The sequence below is a fragment of the Schistocerca gregaria genome, chromosome 11, assembly GCF_023897955.1.
Source record: "Schistocerca gregaria isolate iqSchGreg1 chromosome 11, iqSchGreg1.2, whole genome shotgun sequence".
Taxonomy (NCBI): domain Eukaryota; kingdom Metazoa; phylum Arthropoda; class Insecta; order Orthoptera; family Acrididae; genus Schistocerca; species Schistocerca gregaria.
Window position 1 is genome coordinate 93,879,951 of NC_064930.1, and position 22,302 is coordinate 93,902,252.

Sequence of the window (22,302 nt, forward strand, 5' to 3'; positions counted from 1 at the left end):
GGAACCACAGCCGTGGCTCCCTGGTGCTCACAGCAAGAGCTTACAGCCGTGTCCCGTCAATTAGTCTCGCACCGCCTGGATGGACCACGCGGCTTCTCGGAACAACAGCCAACTCTTCACCACCACGCCACGCGGCGGTGTCATCGTACGACATTCTCTAATTCCCGATTTTAAAAACCGACCGACCGACTGACTCGTCACAGCTAGGCAAGCAACCCGCCATCCCCTCCAAAGATCTTATTCCCGTACACAAGGCTAACGGGAAACAACGACTCTAACATCGATAAGACCGGACACGCGGCCAGAGGGAATCTACAGAATCTTACGCAGCATAACGATAAATATGAAAGAATCATTTAACGATGGAATGGAAGGACTCAGAACAATCTTTACAGCGCGATATATGTTGAGAGCCGACACACGGCTAAGTTACGTTCGCCTACTTAGACCATTTGCAGTCATTCCTGGACTTTAAGGTACGTAATCGAGAGCGTGCATAAAATCCTACACCGCCACCACTGACCAATTAAAGACGACTGTAGAGGTTGCAGGGGACTTCCAGTGAATCTGTCCATGCCACTTCCAGCTGGTTCACTATGCTTTGCAAAAGGTGATCTCATGGCTTGGCATCTGTGTTTATTACGACTGTATATATTCCAGGGTCCGACTTTCAATCCGTAATCTTTCACCGCTAACAGTGTTGGGGAGAGAAAAAAAGAAAGTTCCGCCTTCCAGTTGTCAACCATTGGTGCTCCTCCTCCTCCCAAGAAAGTCAGCTCTTAGGGCGGAGGAGGACAATAGCATACCGCTTCCAATATTCTTTCAATTTTTGAAAAGAAAACAGGGCAATTTAGTTATGACCACCTCAGGTTAGCATTTCTTGAGCGTGTAACTGGGCAGCCAACGAGCCTTTGGCCCACGTCGGAGATGCTTTTATGTACTGGTAATCACCCTTTTTCCGTAATTTACTTTTATTAAAATCAAAATTTCCGTCTAAGTGAACACATTATTAATACTGGAATCTTACCTCGATCAGGTGATGAAAAAGCAATTTCGGGTTTGCAGTTCTTTTCTATGGTATTTCGCGTATATTGTGGTAGATCGCACAGAATGAGTAAAATTCCGTCTAGTTTTTACTGCGTTTCAATGATAATCTGGAGTTCCGATCGCAGAGCTTAAACGCATTGTGGTTGTTCCATGGGTCCTGTGAAGGATCGAAGGAAAGCTGCTAGTGTAATGGAAGGATTCTGATTATGGAAATCGTTGGCGGTTTGATACAATTTTTCTGGAAATTGTTAAATACCTGGCAAGTAATTTTGAGAGAGACTGTACGGGAAGGGGCAATGAAAATCTCGTTGCCATGAGAGGGCGCCGTATAGTCTGTTGTGGAAAGCTCTGTCGTGAGGAAGTGTTGCGTAGCTCGCTTATCCAACTTGCTGGAAGATATTGGGGGTTAACGGTAGCCAGTTCCTGGGCAGGTGTGCCACCTTGCAAATGTGTATATCAGCTTGCAGTGCTCGCTCTTGACGCCAAAGCGACGTAAGCACAGCTCGAACAATACGTAGACTTGTCCAGCTGTGACTCAAAGAATAACATTCTACGTGCATTTTCTAGATTTCTGTACCGCGTAACATTCTAAACGTTGGCATTTCGTAGATACTTCCCAGAATAAACATCCGTTTGACGAAGAATATGCCGTGTAAACATTTCACATTCTTTTGTTGCAGCGTAAATAAATTACTTTTAAAGACAACTTGTGACTCAAATATTCGTAGCACGAGCTACGTTTATTACCCATAATGTATGATAGAGTAACAGACGACGTATCGTTAAAGCAATCTAACATTGATACTCATAAACATGCAAAAACTCACTAGCTAGGGCGGCCCATACGTTGGTTGTGTGGTTTGGGGAGACCTGTTCAAGACAACCTAATACAGACTTTCAAAGCTATTTATACACAATATATCACTACGTCACATAGCCACGTCATTTCTAACACCGTATTGCGTGTAGACAAAAAAAGCAGTGTCATTAGAATTTTAAAGACAACCGCAGAAGAAATAGCGGGCGTATGGGGGTGACGTGTGACGTCACGTATGGCGTCACGGATGAGGGGTGACGTCAGCGATAGTTGCGACGCTGCCGTGGCGCGGCGCCACAGCCGCCGGGGCTAGGCTTAATATAGTGAGAAGGCGCACAGTAGCAGCTCGGCTGGGGTCCCCGTGGCGTCACAGCTCGCGAGAGAGAAAGGAGCGCTAGGTATGGACGCTGAGAGGCGCTGTTATTGTCGGACCGCGCAACCTCCGCGAGACAAGAGATGGTTCAGAGGTAATTTTACTGTGCTCTTAAACACCATAGTTTGAGGCTCAATAGTCCCTGGTTTCATCTGACCAGTTCGAATATTATGTCCCACAAACAACTTCTCTCACCTGTGGAAATTTTTTTCATATGAAACTCTCAAAGTGGCTCCATAATTTGTTGTTAAACTCAGTAAAGCATCTCGTTCAAATAAGGCTTTTTCATGGCGAATTGACTTTCTATACTGAAACCAACAATCTATTTGCTTATTGGGAAATTATTGAATAAACGTTAATTTTTTAATAATGTTTTCACTAGCGTAAAACTCTTCTGGCATATATGGCTGCATACAAATATTATGAGAAGTGGTTTTCCATTCAGTAGCTGAAATTGTTTTTAAAATGCCAGTATTTTGGTGCACCCTTTGAACTGCAGGGGCATTGTTGTTCTTGAAACAAGTATTGTCTTCCAATATATACCGGTATGTGTATAAATTGTATGAAATTTTTGGTAAGGGACATAGTATGTGTCCCGTGTAAACTGGTGTTGAGATAATTGAAATGTTAATCACATTTACCTTATTGTCATATTAACTTGCAATCTAAGCCAGTAACAATTTTTCAATTAAAGAATGAAGTGATACATTTGGACCCTTTCCTTGAGACCAGGGAGAGCTTGCAGCTAAGTAGCAAGACGAATCTGTTCAGTACAAATTTGAATGTGACAGTGTACGCACTGGCACTGCGTAATGTTGAGTATAAAATCAAAGGCACTTGTGACCAGCTTTCAATATTCCTCCACATTTACCACCTAAAGTAAAACATTGGCTCAATTTCAGAAAATAGGAAACGTGATAAGATTTGGTCAGTGAAATGCTCACGATCTATACTTGCCCAGTAAAGAAAACTAGAGATAAAAGTTGCAAATGATGCTTGTCTTACTGCAACATTTTATTAACAAAGGAATTCTTATTTTAAGAAATGGGAGCAAGGTCAAAATGTTTCTAGTAATGTCTGTTGCCTTGAGGAGTTATATTACAAATTAATTCTACAGAAAGCACACACACTTGCGCACACGAGAGAAGTTGGATACTTGATACTAAAGAGTGAGAATGTCTGCTTTTGTAAATGCAGATCTCCATTTGCATAAGTGATGTATACAGTGTATGCCTCCTTCGTGTGTGTTGAGTCATTTTGTCACAGTTCTTCCAGTATAGTTGTTAGCACAAACACAACCAGTTGTGCCCACAAGAGACTTCCACCTATGTTCTGTTGTTCTACTGCAGTCTGCTGTTTTTAATTTCGGGAAACATGTTAAGGACATCAGTGGATTCCAGAGCAGAAACAGGTATTAGTAATTGTTTCTTCTTGCCGACAGGTAGTAAACAGTCGTCTCGCTCGAAGTCGAAGCGCACCCAGAAGATGCGCGAACAGAACAAGAAGGGTGCCGAGAAGGAGGGTACGGACATGGATGCATTCTCGGAAGCTCCTCCCTCTGCCCCTGCAGCCAGCCCCGCGCCTGCAGCGGTTGTGGAGAACGCCACCACGCCTGTGGAAGAGCCGGCAAGCCAGCCACCACCTCCTGCAAATGTCCCCGCCAGGTGAGAAATCTCCCAGCTGTGATTTTGTAGTATTTGGCACCACTGTTGGTTGCTTCTCTTAATTACACCTATTTGTGGTACTTGTAGGCAGGGACAAATGGTTTTTGAGCCCAGAGGCTTGTACTGTCAGCATTAGCCACATAGTTCAAAAAATTTAAATGTAAACTCTATTTTTATGATATTGTGGCATAGTTCAAGGTACACTTGGCTCATAAATAGATCTCTTGTGATATTGAAGCCTTGTGATTACACATACTGTGTAGTGTCACTCATTCTGTGTGTGCTTTAAGCTCGGACCCCCCCCCCCCCTCCTCACACACACCCGCAAATTGTGATGAAACTTGTCAGACCGCATTGCACTATCCAGTTGCATATTCATGAAATGATTTCAACTTAGGGATATGCTGCATAATGATACAGAAATTGTATTAACAAGGGCATGCTGAAAATTAATGCCTCCTTTATGTGAAAAGTCCTAAAGCTTATTAAATCAAACTATCTTACTGCTCTCATCTGCATATTTATTTCTCAACTCACGCTGGCGACACACATTCCTCAAAGAGTGAACAGTTTGTTGATAACATCATTGTAGAACATTTGACTTCATTGACAGGGCCACAACTTCACTTCTGCTTGCACTGTAAAGTGGAATTCTGGAAACAGATGAAAATTGGATGGGGTTCAAGTTGGGTGGAAATGTTGGAAGGATGATTGATTGACAATGAGCCCGGATTGTTGCAGAAGTCGGTGTTCATGTGTGGCCTGGCATTGTGCTGAAGAGGTTCATGTGTGGCCTGGCATTGTGCTGAAGAGGGTGTTACTTGTGTGGGCAGTTGGAAACTCAATTGCATCACACTGTAGTTCATGTACTGAGAGTTAAGTTTAACACCATCATGTCACATGTTACAGTTCATATCCCTGTAACGGGAAGCATGACAGTTGACAGATTACTATGCAGGAAGTCCAGTACCTCAGCCAATTTTGATAACAGAATAAAAAATTTAGCACCTTTGCTTTTTAGCACACTGCTGTAAAACTACTGCTGTGTTTGGTGCATATGGTATTACTCCATCAACTGCTTAGATTATGCTTGGTAAGATATGGCCTGAAATTAAATTTATCTTGTATCTCTTGTAGGCTGTTAAATTGCCTTGCCATTCTCCACTCTTCTCTACTTCAAGGGTTCAGCAGAAGAAAGTGCTAACTGTCACTTCAATAACAATTTCATCATGTAATCTGTATTTTTGAATGGGGCACATTGATTTTTCCATATATAGTTCCAGGAAAATGTGTGCTCTATCTTAATACACTGTTGTGCATTAGCACTATCTTTTGCTGTCTCCATTGTGTGCTAGAGCCCTTCCATAAACAGTTTGAAAGCTCTGTTTAGAGGAAGGTGGTGTTTATCAATGAGTGGGGTAAGGATTATACCCTTTGCCATTCTTGGTTCTTGTTAACTCTGGTAGTTGACTTTGGTAAGATCTATGCAAAATTTTTATTTAATCACTGAATTAAGGAACTCAGGTGTAACTGAAGCATTTGAGTGCCAAGAATTTTGAAGTGGGAGTTTTATGCTTCATTACATTTTCATTTATTTTGTTGTCTTGTTTGTATAGTGACCCAACAAACCCATTGGAATTCTGCTTGACGGTAGCAGAGTTCAAAATTATTGTTGGGAAAGCAATTCGTACTATATCCTCCAGGTCAGCTACTTTAGCTTGCCAGGGTGGAAAAGTACGTGACAAGCCCCTATGCTGACGGCTGTTGCAGTAGTCTGTTTTAACTGCAGGATATTTTTTAGGAACTTTGGTGTAACCATGTAGCAGACAAAATAACTTCAATCACCAGAAATTAATTTTACTGGACATTTGAAACGGCACTCATTAGGAAGGATACTAAAAAAGATTCTTTTGGATTATAATAAATGTTGTGGTGTGGTTGTCCTTTAGCTTAACACAATTTCTACTTTTGGTCAGTTAAATGTGTGACCTCCAACCTGTGCTTAAACACGAAAAGGCTAGTTTACTCGATTATTTAACAATATCTGGCCAGAAAATAACATTTCCCTTTGATGTGCTGTGCGATGTATCAGGAGAGCATACGGCATATTGTTATAGTTGTCATTTTTGTTGACATTGTTAGTCTTAAGGTTTTTGGTGCTGAACTGTAATACTTTTTTGAAGTTAGGGGACTCAAAGAAATCTTGTGGATATTACACATTTTCACTAGTTGCTGCCATAAATATTTCGTAAAACATGTTAAATTAGAATGTTCTCAGGTGACAGTGTCAAAACCACTTTTCCCTGTGGCAAGATATATGATGTCCACTGCAGTGGAAATATTTTTATGGCTATTTCTCTGGAGTTTTGAGCATCCATGAGGCTGATAATGCATGCAGGGCACATTATAAGGAAGAAGTGTCTCGTGCAAAGTACTCTGTGCATTTGCAGCCTCAGAGCTAATTGAAAATGATAGAGAAGTGACCAGTAAAGGTTCCCACTGTAGTGGACGCTCTGTGCTACTGGGTTAATAAAATAACTAGTGTTGGGTGATAGTTTCGCCACTTTTGTAATTGTCTTGGCCCATACATGTCAACGTGAATAAAAATAATTTGTGATGGAATTTTGAGCTGTGTTCGTAATCAAATGTCAGCACATTGGACATTTAAATGTATGTTCGTGACTTTGGCAGAGAGAGCACACCTCCAGCAGTCCAGGCTGCAGAGAAGCAGCCACCCCCGTCTACCTCACCTGCCCCTTCGTCAACACCAGCGAGGCCCGCATCACCGGCACCGCGACCTGCTTCGCCGGTTCCTGAAATACAACCCCCTGTAAAGGTGAGTGTGATTTCTATGTAGGATAGTTCGCTTTTGATGAAAAGTAATGAGTTTTTGTTGTGAATCTTCACTTAGGTGTTGCCAAGTAATGTGCTTAACTAAAATTTATTTGAAAGGTCAAGTTGGCAGAGGTTTGATATGTAGGGAATGCTGCAGATTATTTAAGATAAGTGGTGGATGCTATTGCATCATTCTTCTTTGAGGACCCACAGCTGTGTGAAATTAGAATAATTGTTTGAAAGTGTTATTAGTATCATTACCAAGGGCAGATCGATAGTGTGTTTGTGTGGCTATGGAATTTAGCTTATAAGCAAATACAGTTCATTGTCGAACTTTCCGTATAAAGATTGGGGCCTTAATTCTTTTATTTCTACTGGATTTTTTCCATAAATTTTTTCAGGCAGTGATAATTTTGTCACTTTTGCATTGTGGATTGGAATCTACAGGGTAATATGGGTCCCCCTTAAAACAAGCTGGAATTGTTAAAATGAGGTAACAAGAGCATACCACCTGCAGCAGGAGAGGTTGGTAAATCTCTGGATGGTTTAAACTAGCCTTTAGGGTGCAGTTAGCTTTATTTTTAACCAGTGCTGTTACATGTAAGCATAAAAAAATATAAGTTCATTTTCAATTTCTAGCTGGATGTACTGGCAGCTCATATGTCATGCGACTGAAAGCAACAGGATAACATCAGTTTTCCTGAGAGATCATCAGATACTTACGGTTGCAGTGTTTGCTAGTATTTAAATACTTGAATATTGCCTACAAGTAGGATCTGTCCAAATATTCTGCTACCTCAATGTTTTTAGAACGGGGCTTTCAAAATTTACAAGGGATATTTCATTAGAATGTATCTGGCACTAGGTAACCAAATGTAAAAAGCAATATAGTTCCCCTACCAGTGCCTCATAATGAATTAACTCGGCCATGATGAAGCCTGTATTATGTCATGCCAGACTGGAGTTTCTGAGCTACTCAACTGACTGCATACAGATTCTGAGCTGCTCTTGGGTAGAAATATCCAGGAGGTTACTTCTCTGCCTTGTGTTACTAGTCCAGTATTGATGGGAGAAAAAGTTGTTTGGTTTACTGAGGTGGGAGACACTCTCATTTAGTAAAAGTGATTGAGCACTATTAATTTTGGCTATGGTAAGATTCCTTACATCATATTGGCTTGAGAATTTATTTTGGAGCAGTGAGGTGCTCTGCATGTTCATGAATTACTATTACTTACACAAATTTTTGTGATGAACCATTGTTCTAAAAGCCTCCATTGAATTAAGATACATAAATATGCAAGTGTAGGGGCAGGTCAGATGTTAAGTTGTCTTTGTGTTCATCAAAGCAGTGTAGGCCACTTCTGGTTGTGTGAAAGGGAGAATGCTGCTGGGAAATTGTCATTGCTCAAGCACGTGCGGTTCTGTCGATATTGGTTTCCACCTTTCAGTTAATTGTGGCTCCTTAATGACCATGACATTGTTCAAACTACAGCATTTCAGGATGCTGCTGTGGTGCACAGATGGACTAGTGCGGATTGGAATTACTTGTATGGGAATAAGTAATAACATACAAATGTTTGATACCCTTTGCACCAGTGAAGCCTACTTCGTGCCTCTTTGACTTACGACGTATTGTTTCTGTCTTCACTGAGTTGTACATTGTGAACTTGTCAAAGAGCTACCACTAGTCTGGAATGCCCTCCTAAATTATTCCAGTCTTGCATTGAGAAGACAGATCACCTTACTATTGGTATGCAGTGTTTGAGTGCTCTCGGCATGGTGGAAGTTATATTTTTACTCTTTCTCTGTGGCAGCTGACTTCAGCTATGCAGTCTTGAGGTGAGTTACAGAAGAGTTGGCTAATTTTTGTACTAGTCACCTGTGCCAACTGGTCAGTTGGTGAGGTTACAGTTAAAGTGTAGTTCTCCCAGGGGGCTCCCATCATGGGACTGTATGGGTGGCAACTATATGGGCCCCTATCTGGTATTACTTTGCCTTAGGTGTCAGACTTCTTGTCTTCTCTCGTTCGGCTTCCCCTGGCCAACTTTTTTTTTTACCCCAACAGTATTAGATTTCAAGGCCTGATAGTGTCTTTCATTTTTCGTTTCCTGCCTCAAGGTGGCATTTGCTTACTGAGGAGGTCACTAGTAGAAACCTGCTTCCTTCCAGGAAGAGTGGGGATCCTCTAAGCCTAAGGGACCATCCCTGACACATGAGGCTGCTGGCACTCAACTTTACGCTTCTGGCTACACCAGAATATATTTGCATTTTTGTACTTTGATAGGAGCCTTTTTCAACTAATTAGAGTATATCGTCTACAAATTTGAAGTAAGTCTGTGGAACTTAGAGATATTTGGTAATGACATTAAATGCCTTGTTTGTGCATGGTAGTAGAGATAAAAAGATGAGCATACAAATGTATTAAAATGCTAGGAGGTGCATTACAGCTGTCGGCCATGAAAGAAAAAGAACTTGAGTGTCCACCAGGAGTGCTGGTTGGTATAATCTGTCAATAAGTGTTTTGTAGTCATTGGCTGCAGGTTTCCCAGACAGTTCATAATCTCCAATTTGCGGTTAAAAGTATATCCTTACATTGTTAAGGAGTAATCATTATGGCCTACATACTGAGTGAGACTGTCACTAAAGCAACAATCATTTGCACTTGCAAAGAGTGCATCAGTGAGTGTAATGGGTGGATGAGGAATACTGTTAAGGAATGTTGGCTGAATGGTAAGCTCTCCTGCAGTGGCGCCTGCCTAGCTAAGATTTACTTCCTAATTCCATTGTAGATCTACTTCTGAAATGATATACATTAGTAAAGTGCTCACTTCTCAGCCCCCTCGTTTACTGATGTTAGCCTACCAAACGGGCCTGTGCACAATGTGCTATAGCCCGCACAAGGAATAAATTTTCTCACGGTCTGTAAAACTTGGTCATCTAACCTTGTCTGGCTCATTCTACACCTACACCTGCATCTACAAAATGTTCCCAGTACACATCCAAACCTTACGCAAAATAGATCATTTGTCATAAATGAGCAGACAATGTCTCTGCCTGCATTGGAAATGTATGAATTTCAGCATAACCTTAAGTAAACTGTGAACATGACATTCCTCTGCTGCTATAATACTGTTTGTCATTGGGCAAAACATTTCAATTTGACACAGGCATAAACTTCATTTGTGGCTTCAGTAGAGGCTGTATTGTTGCAGCTCATACAGTAGTATTTTGACTGTTAACACTAATTTCATCTGTGCTGTATTACCTTAAGTAAAGAGCTTTTTGTGGTGGGTTGGTAAACTTGGCTGTGTTGGTGCTGTTGTTTACAGTGGATGTACACTGGGATCTTCAAATTATAGTAATGTGATGGTGGCTGCACTGCACGACACTAGTACCTATGGGAGACAACTGTGGACTAAAACTGTGATGAAATTATTCAAAAGTTACATGTGCAGTACACATTTGGTTTTCAGTCCTCCTCCTCCTCCTCCTCCTTCCTCTGTTCAGTCCAAAGACTGGTTTGACGTAGCTTTCCATGTTACTCTCTGATGTGCAAGTCTCTTAGAGTCTGAATAACAGACACTGACAGCTTCCGAATCTGCTTACTATATCCCTCTCTTAGCCTCCTCCTTCAATTTTTGCACCCCCACACCACCTGTTATTAAGCTGGTGCTGAAAAATGTTGTCCGATAATGTATCCCAGCAATTAGTAGTTTCTTCTAGTCTGGTTGTGCCGTAAATTTTGATTCAGAGTTCTGTTCAGTAATCGTTTGTAGCATCAAAGCTATTCTCTTGTTGCTTAAACTGTTTATTGTCCATGTTCTATTTCTGTACGTGGCTACACTCCAGACAGATATCATCAGAATAGACTTCCTAACAGTTACGTGTATAATCAATGTCTACAGAATTTGCATCATAGGAAATACTTTCATTTGCCATTGCAAATCCATATTTCGTGTTCTCTTTTCCTTTGCCATAATGTTATTTTTTGCTCAAATAGCAAAACTGATGTACTACTTCATGTCATTTCATACTCGTAATTTCTTCGCGATCGCCTCATTTAGGTAGACTTGTTAGACTTTATTTGCTTTTGTTGATGGTAGTCTTGTATCCTCCTTACAAGACACTGTCCATTCTGTTAGTGCTCTTCAAAGTCCTTTGCAGTCTGGCAGGATTAAGCTGTCACTGAGAGACCTCTGAAGTTTATTCTCCCTATACTTTGAAGAGACTTGAAAGCTTTCTTCAACTTATTTTCACTGCTTCTTCAATATAATGATTGAATAACATTGGGGATAAGCTGCATCCCTCCCTAACCCCCCTTCTCAGCCACTGCATATCTTCCATGGCTTTCAACTCCGTAAATAGCCTTTCACTTTATTGTTCACGGGTACTACACTCAACAGAGTATTCCTGTGAACATCGTCAAAGGCTTTCTCTGAGTCTACAAATGCTATAAGTGCAGGTTTGTATTTCCTTAACAATCTTCTAAGATAAGCCATAGGGTCAGTATTGCCTTGTGTGTATCTACATTTTTCTGGTATCCAAACTGATGTTCCCTGATGTCAGCTTATACCATTTTTTCATTCTTCTGTAAGGTGTGTGTGTGTGCGTGCGTGCGTGCGTGCACGCGCCTTCCCCCCCTTTTCCAGCAATTAACGAAGTCTGATGATATTTCACCTGTCTCGTACACATTGCACGTGAGAGGGAAGAGTTTTATCCTGGCTGACTCTCCCAACGCTATAAGTAGTTCTGGTGTAACATAATCTACACCAGGGGCCTTCTTTGAACTTGTTTTCGAGTGCTCTGTCAACTCCTCTTCACAGTAGATCATCTCCCACCTCTTCATTTACATCTTCTTCCCTTTCTATGATATTTCTGTATACTCATTTTACCTTTCAGCGTTCCCTTCTACCCATAGTACTGATTTCCCCACTAAGTTTTTGATATTTGTACAGCTGCTTCTCTCTCTCTCTCTCTCTCTCTCTCTCTCTCTCTCTCTCTCCAAAAGCCCTTTAATTTTCCTTTGGTCAGTATCTATTTTCCTGCTAATGAAATACGTTTCTAAATTCTTGAATTTGTTGTTCAATCATTTGCATTTGTAGTTTTCCTCCTTTTATCAGTTAACTTAAATCCCTTGTGTTATCAAAGGATATCTACTAGGCCTTGTCTTTTTACCTATTCAATCCTATGCTGCCTTCAGTTTCACCTCTCAAAGCTACCCATTGGTCTACATTATACCTTCCCCCTTTCGTAGTCAGTTCTTTTGTAATGCTTCCTCTGAAACTCTCAACCACTTGTTCTTTCAACTTATCCAGGTCCCATCTCCTTAATTTCCTATTTTTTTTTTTTGCAATTTCTTTAGTTTCAGCATACATTTAGTGACCAGTAAACTGTGGTCCTAATCCACATCTGCCGCTGAAAAGTCTTATAGCAAAGACAAGTAAGGTAACTGAATGTAAGACCGGCTTCCAAAATCTGTCTTACCATTATATAAATCATATCTGAAACCTTCCAATGGCTCCAGGCCTCTTCCACGTATACAACCTTCTTTTGTGATTCTTAAAGTGCTCTAGCTATGATCTTATTCACCTACTACGTTTCCTTCTCTTCCTTTCCCTACAGTCGAATTCCAGTCTCAAATGACTATTAAAATTTCTGTCTCCCTTAATTATCTGAATAACTTTCCTCATTGTACACTTCAATTTCTTCATCTGGAGAGCTACTTTGTGTATAAACATGTTCTACTGTGGTAGGTGGGACTTTGAGTCTATCTTAGATACGATGTGTTGACTATTCTGTTCATAATACCTGCATTCCTATTTTCGTTTTCATTATTAACCCAACTCTTGCATTACCCGTTTTCTAACTTAACATATGTAATTAAGAGTTTTGACATTCCACACTCCGAGCAGTGGAATGCCAGTTTTATTTCTCCTGATGTCCTCCTCAGTAGTTCCTGCCTGGATCTCTGAATGGGTGTCTATCTTAGCTCCAGAATATTTTGCCCGAGAGGATGCAATCGTAGTGGAGCTAAATGCTCTGGGGAAACCAAGTCTGTAGTATCCCATTGCTTTTTAGCTGTTCACAGTACTACACAGCAGGGCTATTTTGGTTTGTGTTAAAAGGCCCCTCTTCAGGAACCCTGTTTGTCCGGCACCTTAAGATACCCCTCCTTTGTGATCGCAGTCAAGCAAGCCACCCCACAGATGGCAAGATCAATTGCATTTTTCCATTATCATACATTAAAAGGTTTCACTGTCTTCCTTTCTTTACAGGAGAACGAGAAGGAAAAAGACCAAGAAAAGGAGAAAGAGAAAGGAGAAGAGGAGGTGGAGGGTGAAAAGGAGAAGGAGCAGAAACTAGTCGCTGCACGGAACGAAGCGAATGCGAAGGTGTCTGCAGCAGCACTCAAGGAGAAGAAGGAAGATGAGATCATAGAGAATATTCCACCCAAGCCTGTTCTGCCTGTGCCCAAGCAGATGTACAGAGAAGGTACATGATTCAGCAGTTAAACACAAACAAGACAAAAGTTTGTCATGCTCAAACCACTGATGAACCTGTTTTCCAGAATTCACATTGATGATAAATACTGGAATTCCTCGTTGCTGAGGTTTGAGAGTTACCGTATTAGTGCCCCCCCCCCCCCCCCACACACACACACACACACACACACACACGTGCGAAGAGGGAGATGTTACACATTTTGCACACACTTTTTCACGTATTTCATATGTGTATGTAGAAAATCTCTCCCAGCACTTTCATCTGAACCCTCGGGGAACAGTCTGGTTCTCTGCTGTTTTACCCTGTACAACTTAAGAGAGGACGTTTAATGTATCTATGGGATTCAGCTTTGTGGTGTAATCTTTGGCTGTAAAATGTGCTCATGGAACTACTGTCTCACTCAGTCATTGCCTTGAGCAACACAATTTGCACTTCATACTATGGGTAGTAAAGGTTTCTTCAGGTGCTCCTGAGGTGTGCTTGGCACACACCAGCTCTGCACCCTGCTGTAATACTACTGGGACTGTCAATGAAACTTTTTATTTCCTATATGGTTGGTGTGCGTGTGTGCGTGCACAGTGGGGGCCCCTCCCCAGGCCAGTGCTCTAGATTTACTTAGCACTGGCCGCTCAATTGCGGTACACCGGAAGTGCGATAAGCGCGCGCTATATAAGTGGTGTTTCCGGTAAGACAGTCATTCGTCGCGCGGCTGCTGCACAGGCAACTGCATTGAATGGCTCAGAGATGCCTCGTTATAGGAGAAGAATGAGACGATCTCGTCTGCCCGTGTATAAAGCAGTTTCTACTGTTGAGTTCAAACCGGGGGAGGATGTAGTTAATGGAACTGCCAAGCAAGGTTTTTTACATAGTCAGATTACTTTTTGTAGGGGCCAGATTTGATTTCAGTATTAAGACTACTGAAGTTTTTGGTGGTTCTAGTTGGCTGACAGTAGCCTTTGTTTGCACTGGCGATGCTTCGTTGGGTGGCCTTGAAGCAGCCAAGTTTGGCTGAAATTATTTCAGTTGTTTGACATTCCCAAATGTCAGTCTTTCCACACCTACTGCCACATTGTAGGGATAGCACACCAGGACTTTCACCTGAGAGCCTGCATACCCAAAACTATGGATTAAATGTTGATGATGATGATGATGATGATACGTGTTATGAAATATTTGTACATCTTCTGTGTCTCACCCCTGGAGGGATGGTGGAGTGGTGGTACTAATTAAAAATCTATGGTGTGCCCTAATTCGACTTAATCAGACAAATGGTATAGGAATGCACAGAAGGTGAAAAATAATCATTTTTATTGATTAGATTTCGATGTCCTCCTTTACTTCTGTGCAGGTTTGAAATGAGACATAATCAGGACTTAGTTTCTATGCTAGCTGTGACCTGAAATACGTATAAAAGAGTACAGTTAACAGTAAATATGGGCAGAAATATCTTCAGACCATTATTCAAATTGTGAGGATCAGTGACAGGTGGATCTTCTGTACTGGCAATAAATAGCTGAAGGGTTAAATACTATTTATGAAAAGAAGAAACACTGGACAGAATTTTGTTTGGCAGTTCACTATTTTACTAGATTAATCTTCAAACGACAGCCGACTAAAATTAAACTGAACCAGGCACATTACAATGACCACTTACTTATTATGTAAGCTGCAGATCATTTCATAGAGCAGCTGTTAACAAAAGCCTTAGATAACAGAGCCGCCTCCGGAGGCAAGTGCAGCAAAAATTTATCTCTCTGGATTTATAGTTTTGTTCATAGCCCTATGTTTATGAAATTGAACACTATTTGTGACATTGGGAAACAACTATGTCTAATTCTGTCTCCACAAATAAATTACCTTGGGACGTGTTTTTTGTCTTATAAGGAATAGTGACCAGCATGTTTGTGGTTATACAAAAGCTTTTATGTGATAGTTTCTTTAGTTACTGTGTGTATTTATCTAATTGCCGGATTCAGAGTGAATGTTACATTTTTTATTCTAGATCAATGGAGCCCATTCAATCCTGACGGTAAAAAGAAATATGAGAGAGACTTCCTCATTAAGCTCAAAGATACAACAGAAGCAAAGAAGAAGCCAGAGATACGTCCTGATGTTCTGAACTTTGTACTGAAAGACAAAGTGAACAGAGTGAGTAACCTTCTAATGCTGTAATTGCAGTTTACAGTTAAGCTCTTGGATGCAGAAGTGGCAATAATTCGTTTCTTCTCTCCCATTGCGCCACGAAAGGGATCAAAGGTTATCACCTTTTTGCAAAAGGATATTTCATTCATGGTATGCCAACTTTTATAGTCATCCTCTTTTATTGAAAAGAAATGCAATTGTTTTTCTTACATTTTGTGTTGGCATGCTCTGAAATTCATTTGACAAGTTGTTTCTTTGAGTAAACGTGTTTCTTTGTTTTGTTTCAGTGTATGTGGTTTTCTGTTAATTTCTGCTTGTTATAAAGTTTACATAGTTTTGTAAGTGTTTTACATATTGTAAAAAGTAAAGTGTATTCTATTTTCAATTTTTAGTTGCAATTTTTTTTTTTTTTCTGTGATGAAACATATGTCATGCCAGACTGGAGTTTCTGACATAATTTGTGATTGTGGAAAATTTCTGAAACTGTTTGTTAGATTGAGAGTAGGGAAGTATTTTGATGCACTGGTGTAACAAGCTTTTCTTTCAGCAGCCAAGATTGCCGGATCTAAGCAGGGGCCCTCATGAAATCTTCACACCAGCGTTCACAAAATCTCAGAGCTACCGAGGGGTACGTGTTACGGTGAATGTTAGTTACTTTTTTTTACTTTTTTGCTTGTGTGCCCTAATGATTAATACCAATGAAAGTAGTGGACTGACTTACTGTGAGGAAAAATTATCAATGAAGGGCTAAAAAAAATCAGTTCCTGTAGTCGATAGTTTCGCAATTTCCTAGAGCTAAGGTTATGAGGCGGAGAGATTGTAGAATAAAATACATTCTTATTGTGGATATATAGCTGTGACTTTTAGTGCCACTACCCCTTCCTTGCATGTGTTAATTTGAAGGAAAATACAATTTGAGTGATCGAAATCAATAAATAAGTTGAAAGTAATGGATCATTTGTTATAATTTTTAGCTGTCTGTATCAGATTTTACTTATTTCTCCTGCAGTGATTACATGACAATGCAATAACTGTAAAAATTGTTATATTATATTTTAGTGAGTGAATTTTTGAAACAATTTGGACACAAGTGTTTTCATTTGATACTGATATAGTGTGTTTTACAAATTTCAGCATGACAGCAATTAGTGTAATTTTTTACATTGTTCAACTTGGCCAATGGTTCCCTGCACAATAGCTTCCTTCATCTGACCTTCCATTCGCTGTGATGACAGTTAAACTCAGCCTGCCTCTTTACAGTGCTTTCATCACATGACCAGTTTTTATTTGTGCTCTCACTACATACACTTCAAATTCTAAGAGTCAAATTATGTCTTGCTGCAAGTATGAACCAGTGACATACCATCTGACTTTCGGAAAAGTATCATCCACACAATTCCGAAGACGGCAAGAGCTGACAAGTGCGAGAATTATCGCACAATCAGCTTAACAGCTCGTGCATCAAAGCTGCTTACAAGAATAATATACAGAAGAATGGAAAAGAAAATTGAGAATGCGCTAGGTGGAGATCAGTTTGGCTTTAGGAAAAGTAAAGGCACGAGAGAGGCAATTCTGACGTTACGGCTAATAATGGAAGGAAGGCTAAAGAAAAATCAAGACACGTTCATAGGGTTTGTCGACATGGAAAAAGCATTCAACAATATAAAATGGTGCAAGCTGTTAAAGATTCTGAAAAAAGTAGGGGTAAGCTATAGGGAGAGACGGGTCATATACAATATTTACAACAACCAAGAGGGAATAATAAGAGTGGACGATCAAGAACGAAGTGCTCGTATTAAGAAGGGAGTAAGACAAGGCTGTAGCCTTTCGCCTCTACTCTTCAATCTGTACGTCGAGGAAGCAATGATTGAAGTAAAAGAAAGGTTCAGGAGTGGAATTAAAATACAAGGTGAAAGGATATCAATAATAAGATTTGATGATACCGCTATCCTGAGTGAAAGTGAAGAAGAATTAAATGATCTGCTGAACGGAATGAACAGTCTAATGAGTACACAGTATGGTTTGAGAGAATCGCATAAAGACGAAGGTAATGAGAAGTAGTAGAAATGAGAACAGCGAGAAACTTACCAGGATTGATGGCCACGAAGTCAATGAAGTTAAGGAATTGTGCTACCTAGGCAGTAAAATAACCAATGACGGACAGTGTGTGGAAGACATCAAAAGCAGACTCGCTATGGCAAAAAAGGCATTTCTGGCCTAGAGAAGTCTGCTAATATCAAATACTGGCCTTACGAGGAAGAAATATCTGAGGATGTACGTCTGGAGTACAGCATTGCATGGTAGTGAAACATGGACTGTGGGAAAACTGGAGCAGAAGAGAGTCGAAGCATTTGAGATGTGGTGCTATAGACGAATGTTGAAAATTAGGTGGACTGATAAGGTAAGGAATGAGGAGGTTCTACGCAGAATCGGACAGGAAAGGAATATGTGGAAAACACTGAGGAGAAGGGACAGGATGATAGGACATCTGCTAAGACATGAGGGAATGACTTCCATGGTACTAGAGGGAGCTGTAGAGGAAGACAGATTGGAATACATCCATCAAATAATGGAAGACGTAGGTTGCAAGTGCCATTCTGAGATGAAGAGGTTAGCACAGTAAAGGAATTCGTGGCGGGCCACATCAAACCAGTCAGTAGACTGATGACAAAAGTCTTCCAGTTTTTATACTGGGAGACCCATGAAATTTAAAAGTGCAGAAATATCACTGTAGTATATATCATTTGTCTTGTTAACATATGGAAGAATGTTGGCTCTCTAGTTAAATAGAATATTACACACCAGGCTGATGGCAACATTTTTCTTTTAGTCTCTCTGCAAGAAGCTCAGCTGATTTCCTAGATAAATCTAAATCTTGAGTCAAGTTGTTTAGATTAACCTGAGAAAAGCATTGCAGTATAGCACAGTATTCTTTGAATTAACTTTCACTATCAAATGCTGTTTATTCCGGTCTGATCACAGTATCAATTCTTTAGACAATGATCGGCTTCAGTCTGTAATGACCATCCTCACATCTTTACACCATGTCCTAAAGTGGTACGGCCATAATGGCATCGTCACTTAGATCTAAAGTAAGGTGTAGAATACGCCACATCATCCACATAGTGATTATTGCAATTGGTTGCAGTTTTATATCTTTCTCAACACACACAGATTTATATTACTTCCACAAAACTTGCAATCAGTGTACAAAATCAGACATTTAATTACACCAATATATTTCAAAAATTCATTCGGGTTTCTTTGTGTGGCAGTTTGTTCAACCCTTGTTGCGTTCAGGAGGTGCAACCCATAATGGTGACTAATTCCAATGCTGTACTTCAGAATTTAGGAAGGGAAGGAAAGGTTGCATGGTTGGGCCCAGATTATAGTGGGAGGGATAATGAGGATTGGTCTCACACAACCGAGCCTCACTTGTTAGACAAAGTGCATAAATTACGCAGTCGTGAAATACATGGCTAAGAAGTTAGCCACTTTCTCTTAGAATGCAATGGAAATTACAGTTAACAGAAAATACGGTTTGAAAATGTGGTAGGAATTAAATAACAATTGTAAGAAAACAAGATCAGGGAACAGCATGTTTGAAATCGGAAAAATATGTAGGAAGGGAACTGCTGGTTTCTGGGACTCTGCTGCAGTGGGAGGATATCAAAGTAACCTGCTACCCATTAGATTCATTGGGATTCATGTAACAGCAGTGGCTTCTAGTTTTGAATTTACTTTTAAATGACCTGTGTTGCTCAGTCAACAACAGTTGACTTCATTCATAGAACTGGTAGATTCCAAGCTGGCTAAAATATAATGCTAATACAAAAGTGTTGCCAAATAAAAAATGTCATTGAGTCTGTGGTTGGTACACTGTGACACAAGTGTGTTCAGGTCATTTCTGGCAGTTCTGTAACTGTTGAAAGGAAATTCATAGATGTGATCAGTGCATTTGCTTTGACCTGTAGGTCGCATATAATGGGCTTGCCAGTGGCCAGTCCTGTTGCCACATACATTGCAAAGTTTTGTTTTTAATGCTATTATTTTTTAGTTTTTAAGTAGTCCTGATTGATGTAGAAGCCATGCAGTAATTAAGTTCTGTAAGTGAAATGAAAGCAAAATTAGAATATTCATCCTTAAATGTTACTTATTGTTACTTTGACACTGTATAATAAAGTAATGAACTGTTATTTTCAATGTCAGCTACTGATAGATGCAATGTGGTTTTTGTTTCAGCAACCGGTAACAAAGCGTGGAAGCCAGCAGGGCAAGGCGAAGAGTGGGGCGAAGCTGCCCATTATCCAATACTCCCTTAAGACAGAGGTGAAACTGCGGGAGACGGAGAACGCGTGGAAGCCGGCGCGGATGCGTGGCAGCCAAGCAGAGCAGGACAAGACTGCGGTTAGTTGTTGTTGTGGCTGTGGGTCCTGCATCTGGTCCATTCACAGTTTACTGTGTGATCTGTGACAATAGTTACAAGAATAAAGTCTCAATTTCGTGCAGTTAGTTGGGAATTTAAATATGGAAGTTGTTAAAAATGTTTCCACTGCAAGGATTACTATACCGTCGCCAGTGTTGGTTGAATAAAATGATAGGTGAGGGATAGTTGTTAAACACATAGGATGAATAAAAGCCTTTCAAACTTCTCAACGATCAGATCTATTGAGGTAACTTACAGGCTAAGTAGATGTCATTTTCTAGCCGCCGACATCGAGTTTCAAGTAAGCCTCAAGTGTCACTTTGTTTCTATGTGACTACTGTTTGTGATGTACGCAATTTCTTCCCGTGCTCACTGCAGCAAATTTGACATAACTTGTGACAAGACAGTGTCGATAAGATTCTTGGCTGAGAGTGAATTGTATGTCTGCGTGCAGGTTCTTTAGCAATGTATTCGGTGTGAAATTTACACCAAACACTTGTTGCAAGAGTTGGTTTCTTGAAAATTCAAACCAAGATGCCCAGCCAGCACATTCCACACCAGTGAAAGTAACTGTGCACTGCACCGGCACTCCTGACTGCGGAATAGGGCACCGATCCATTATGTGAATCAAACTTATCATTTGCTAAAATGTGACACATCTACAGATTCTGTAAGTTCTCTCTATAAGTTTCTACATCGTTCCAAAGTTGTGCTTTCTAACTCGCCATGTGTTCTTATGACATTTTTAAAAGTCTTCTGCAGTCAACTTACAGCGTTAGTACTTGACCTGATGGAAAGAATATAATTACGTATAACTGGAGCAGAGAGTAAATAAGGGTTAAAAATGCAATTCTGAAATGAAAGTAAAAAGAATACTTCACCTACATAGTGTGTAAAGTATATTGTACAGAAATATTATTAGTTTACCAGTGCTTCACATATAATGTGGGTAGAGTGATATTTGAGTTGTATTTCAGGATCTATACAAAAAAGTTCGTGGTGTACTGAACAAACTGACGCCCCAGAAATTCCACACATTGGTGCAACAAGTACAGGCCCTGCCAATTGACAACAGTGAACGGCTGCACGGTGTCATCGATCTGGTGTTTGAGAAGGTGAGTACACCAGTTGAAAACCACATGATGGAATATTTATTTTGGCTGTGAAGTCAGTTTTCAATCCCCTAACACCACCCCCAAGCTACATGATGTTGCCCGAGTTGGCATTGAAAAGTTAACCCCTGTAATTGCTTTACATTCTCTCTCCCTCTCCCCCTTCTGTGTGCCCCACAGGCACCAAAATCTAATTACAGACTCTTATCTGTCACGTTAACGCCATGTCGTGTTTTATGAAGGATATTTTGTCAGGGTGCTAAAACAATTTGTAACTGTAGTGAATTTATCCCTCTCATTGTCATTAAAGTGCATGGAAAAGTATCAAATTCTTTCGAAGAAATTACTCTGTCGTACATAAAGGTAAGGGCAATTTTCAGACAGAAAATTGGGTCCTTCTTCATTACGTGGGTAAAGCAGAGCCATGATGACATCTGTATGTCATGCCAGACTGGAGTTTCTGAGCTACCCAACTGATTGCATACAGATTCTGAGCTGCTGTAGGTAGTTCATGCTTGTATGAGGTAGAGCGTTAGAAGGTACTGAGGTAGTCTGAAGCTACTAATAAAGTACATTAGGTTAGGCTAAGTGGTTAGATGCAAGTATAAAAAATGCAGTATTAAGGGTTCTCTAAAAGTTTCTAGGTTGGGTGGCACTAATACTTTGTGGTTATAGTATGGCTGTAATCGTAATTTGGGGTCATAAATTTGCTTCACAGTCTGAAGTGAGAGAGCTGATAAATGGCCTATACTGTTGTTAATCTGTTGGTAACATTTGAAATGTTAAATTACACTATTTTTTAAGCCAACCAGTTGAATCCTAGAATGTGGTCACCTATTTTCTAGTTTTACTTTTCCAAGCTTCAGAAATGAGTTTGTCTGACATTGTACAAGTAAAAGTATGTAGCTAAATGTTTTTGTACATCAGTAAGACTGAATTTATACCTAAAATTTCACTTGCTCCAAACTACAAAGCTAGTTCTTTAATTATTTAGAAATTGAAAAACAATATGAAATTACCATTGTTGTGCCATAATTTTCAGTGAGGTTCAAAGGTGACATTGAATTAGGACTTTGTGCTTATTTGAGACAATTCCCTAATGGGAAAAAGTTGAAATGGTTGAAAAAGTGCGTGTAACATTGCAAGCTGTCCTATTTACTTATGTTAGGCATTGATAGGATGCCTGTTTCCCCCCATAACACATAATTCTTCTGCGACAACGTAGTATGGATGTGATCTGTGCTGTGTGTGCCATTTGTGAAGTAGGCTTTCACCTTCTATCAGTAGTTTGGCGACTTGTTAAAACTCTCAGGAACTTGGTGTAACTGGATTTTAGGAATTGGCTGTAAGAACTAATCTTTATTGGTTTGTAGTTGTAGCTA

The 22,302-nt window shown here is 40.2% G+C and overlaps 1 protein-coding gene across 1 annotated transcript in view; it reads left to right on the plus strand.

Annotated features, from left to right (window-relative positions):
- Positions 1 to 22,302, plus strand: part of LOC126295042 (eukaryotic translation initiation factor 4 gamma 1-like) — a 373,399-nt gene that overhangs the window by 305,113 nt on the left and 45,984 nt on the right. Inside the window, exons 20-26 of the mRNA XM_049987292.1 lie at positions 3,679 to 3,901; positions 6,593 to 6,737; positions 13,012 to 13,228; positions 15,243 to 15,388; positions 15,930 to 16,028; positions 19,625 to 19,789; positions 20,786 to 20,923. Of these exons, the coding sequence (XP_049843249.1) occupies positions 3,679 to 3,901; positions 6,593 to 6,737; positions 13,012 to 13,228; positions 15,243 to 15,388; positions 15,930 to 16,028; positions 19,625 to 19,789; positions 20,786 to 20,923 (1,133 nt within the window). The remainder of the gene's footprint in view (positions 1 to 3,678; positions 3,902 to 6,592; positions 6,738 to 13,011; positions 13,229 to 15,242; positions 15,389 to 15,929; positions 16,029 to 19,624; positions 19,790 to 20,785; positions 20,924 to 22,302) is intronic.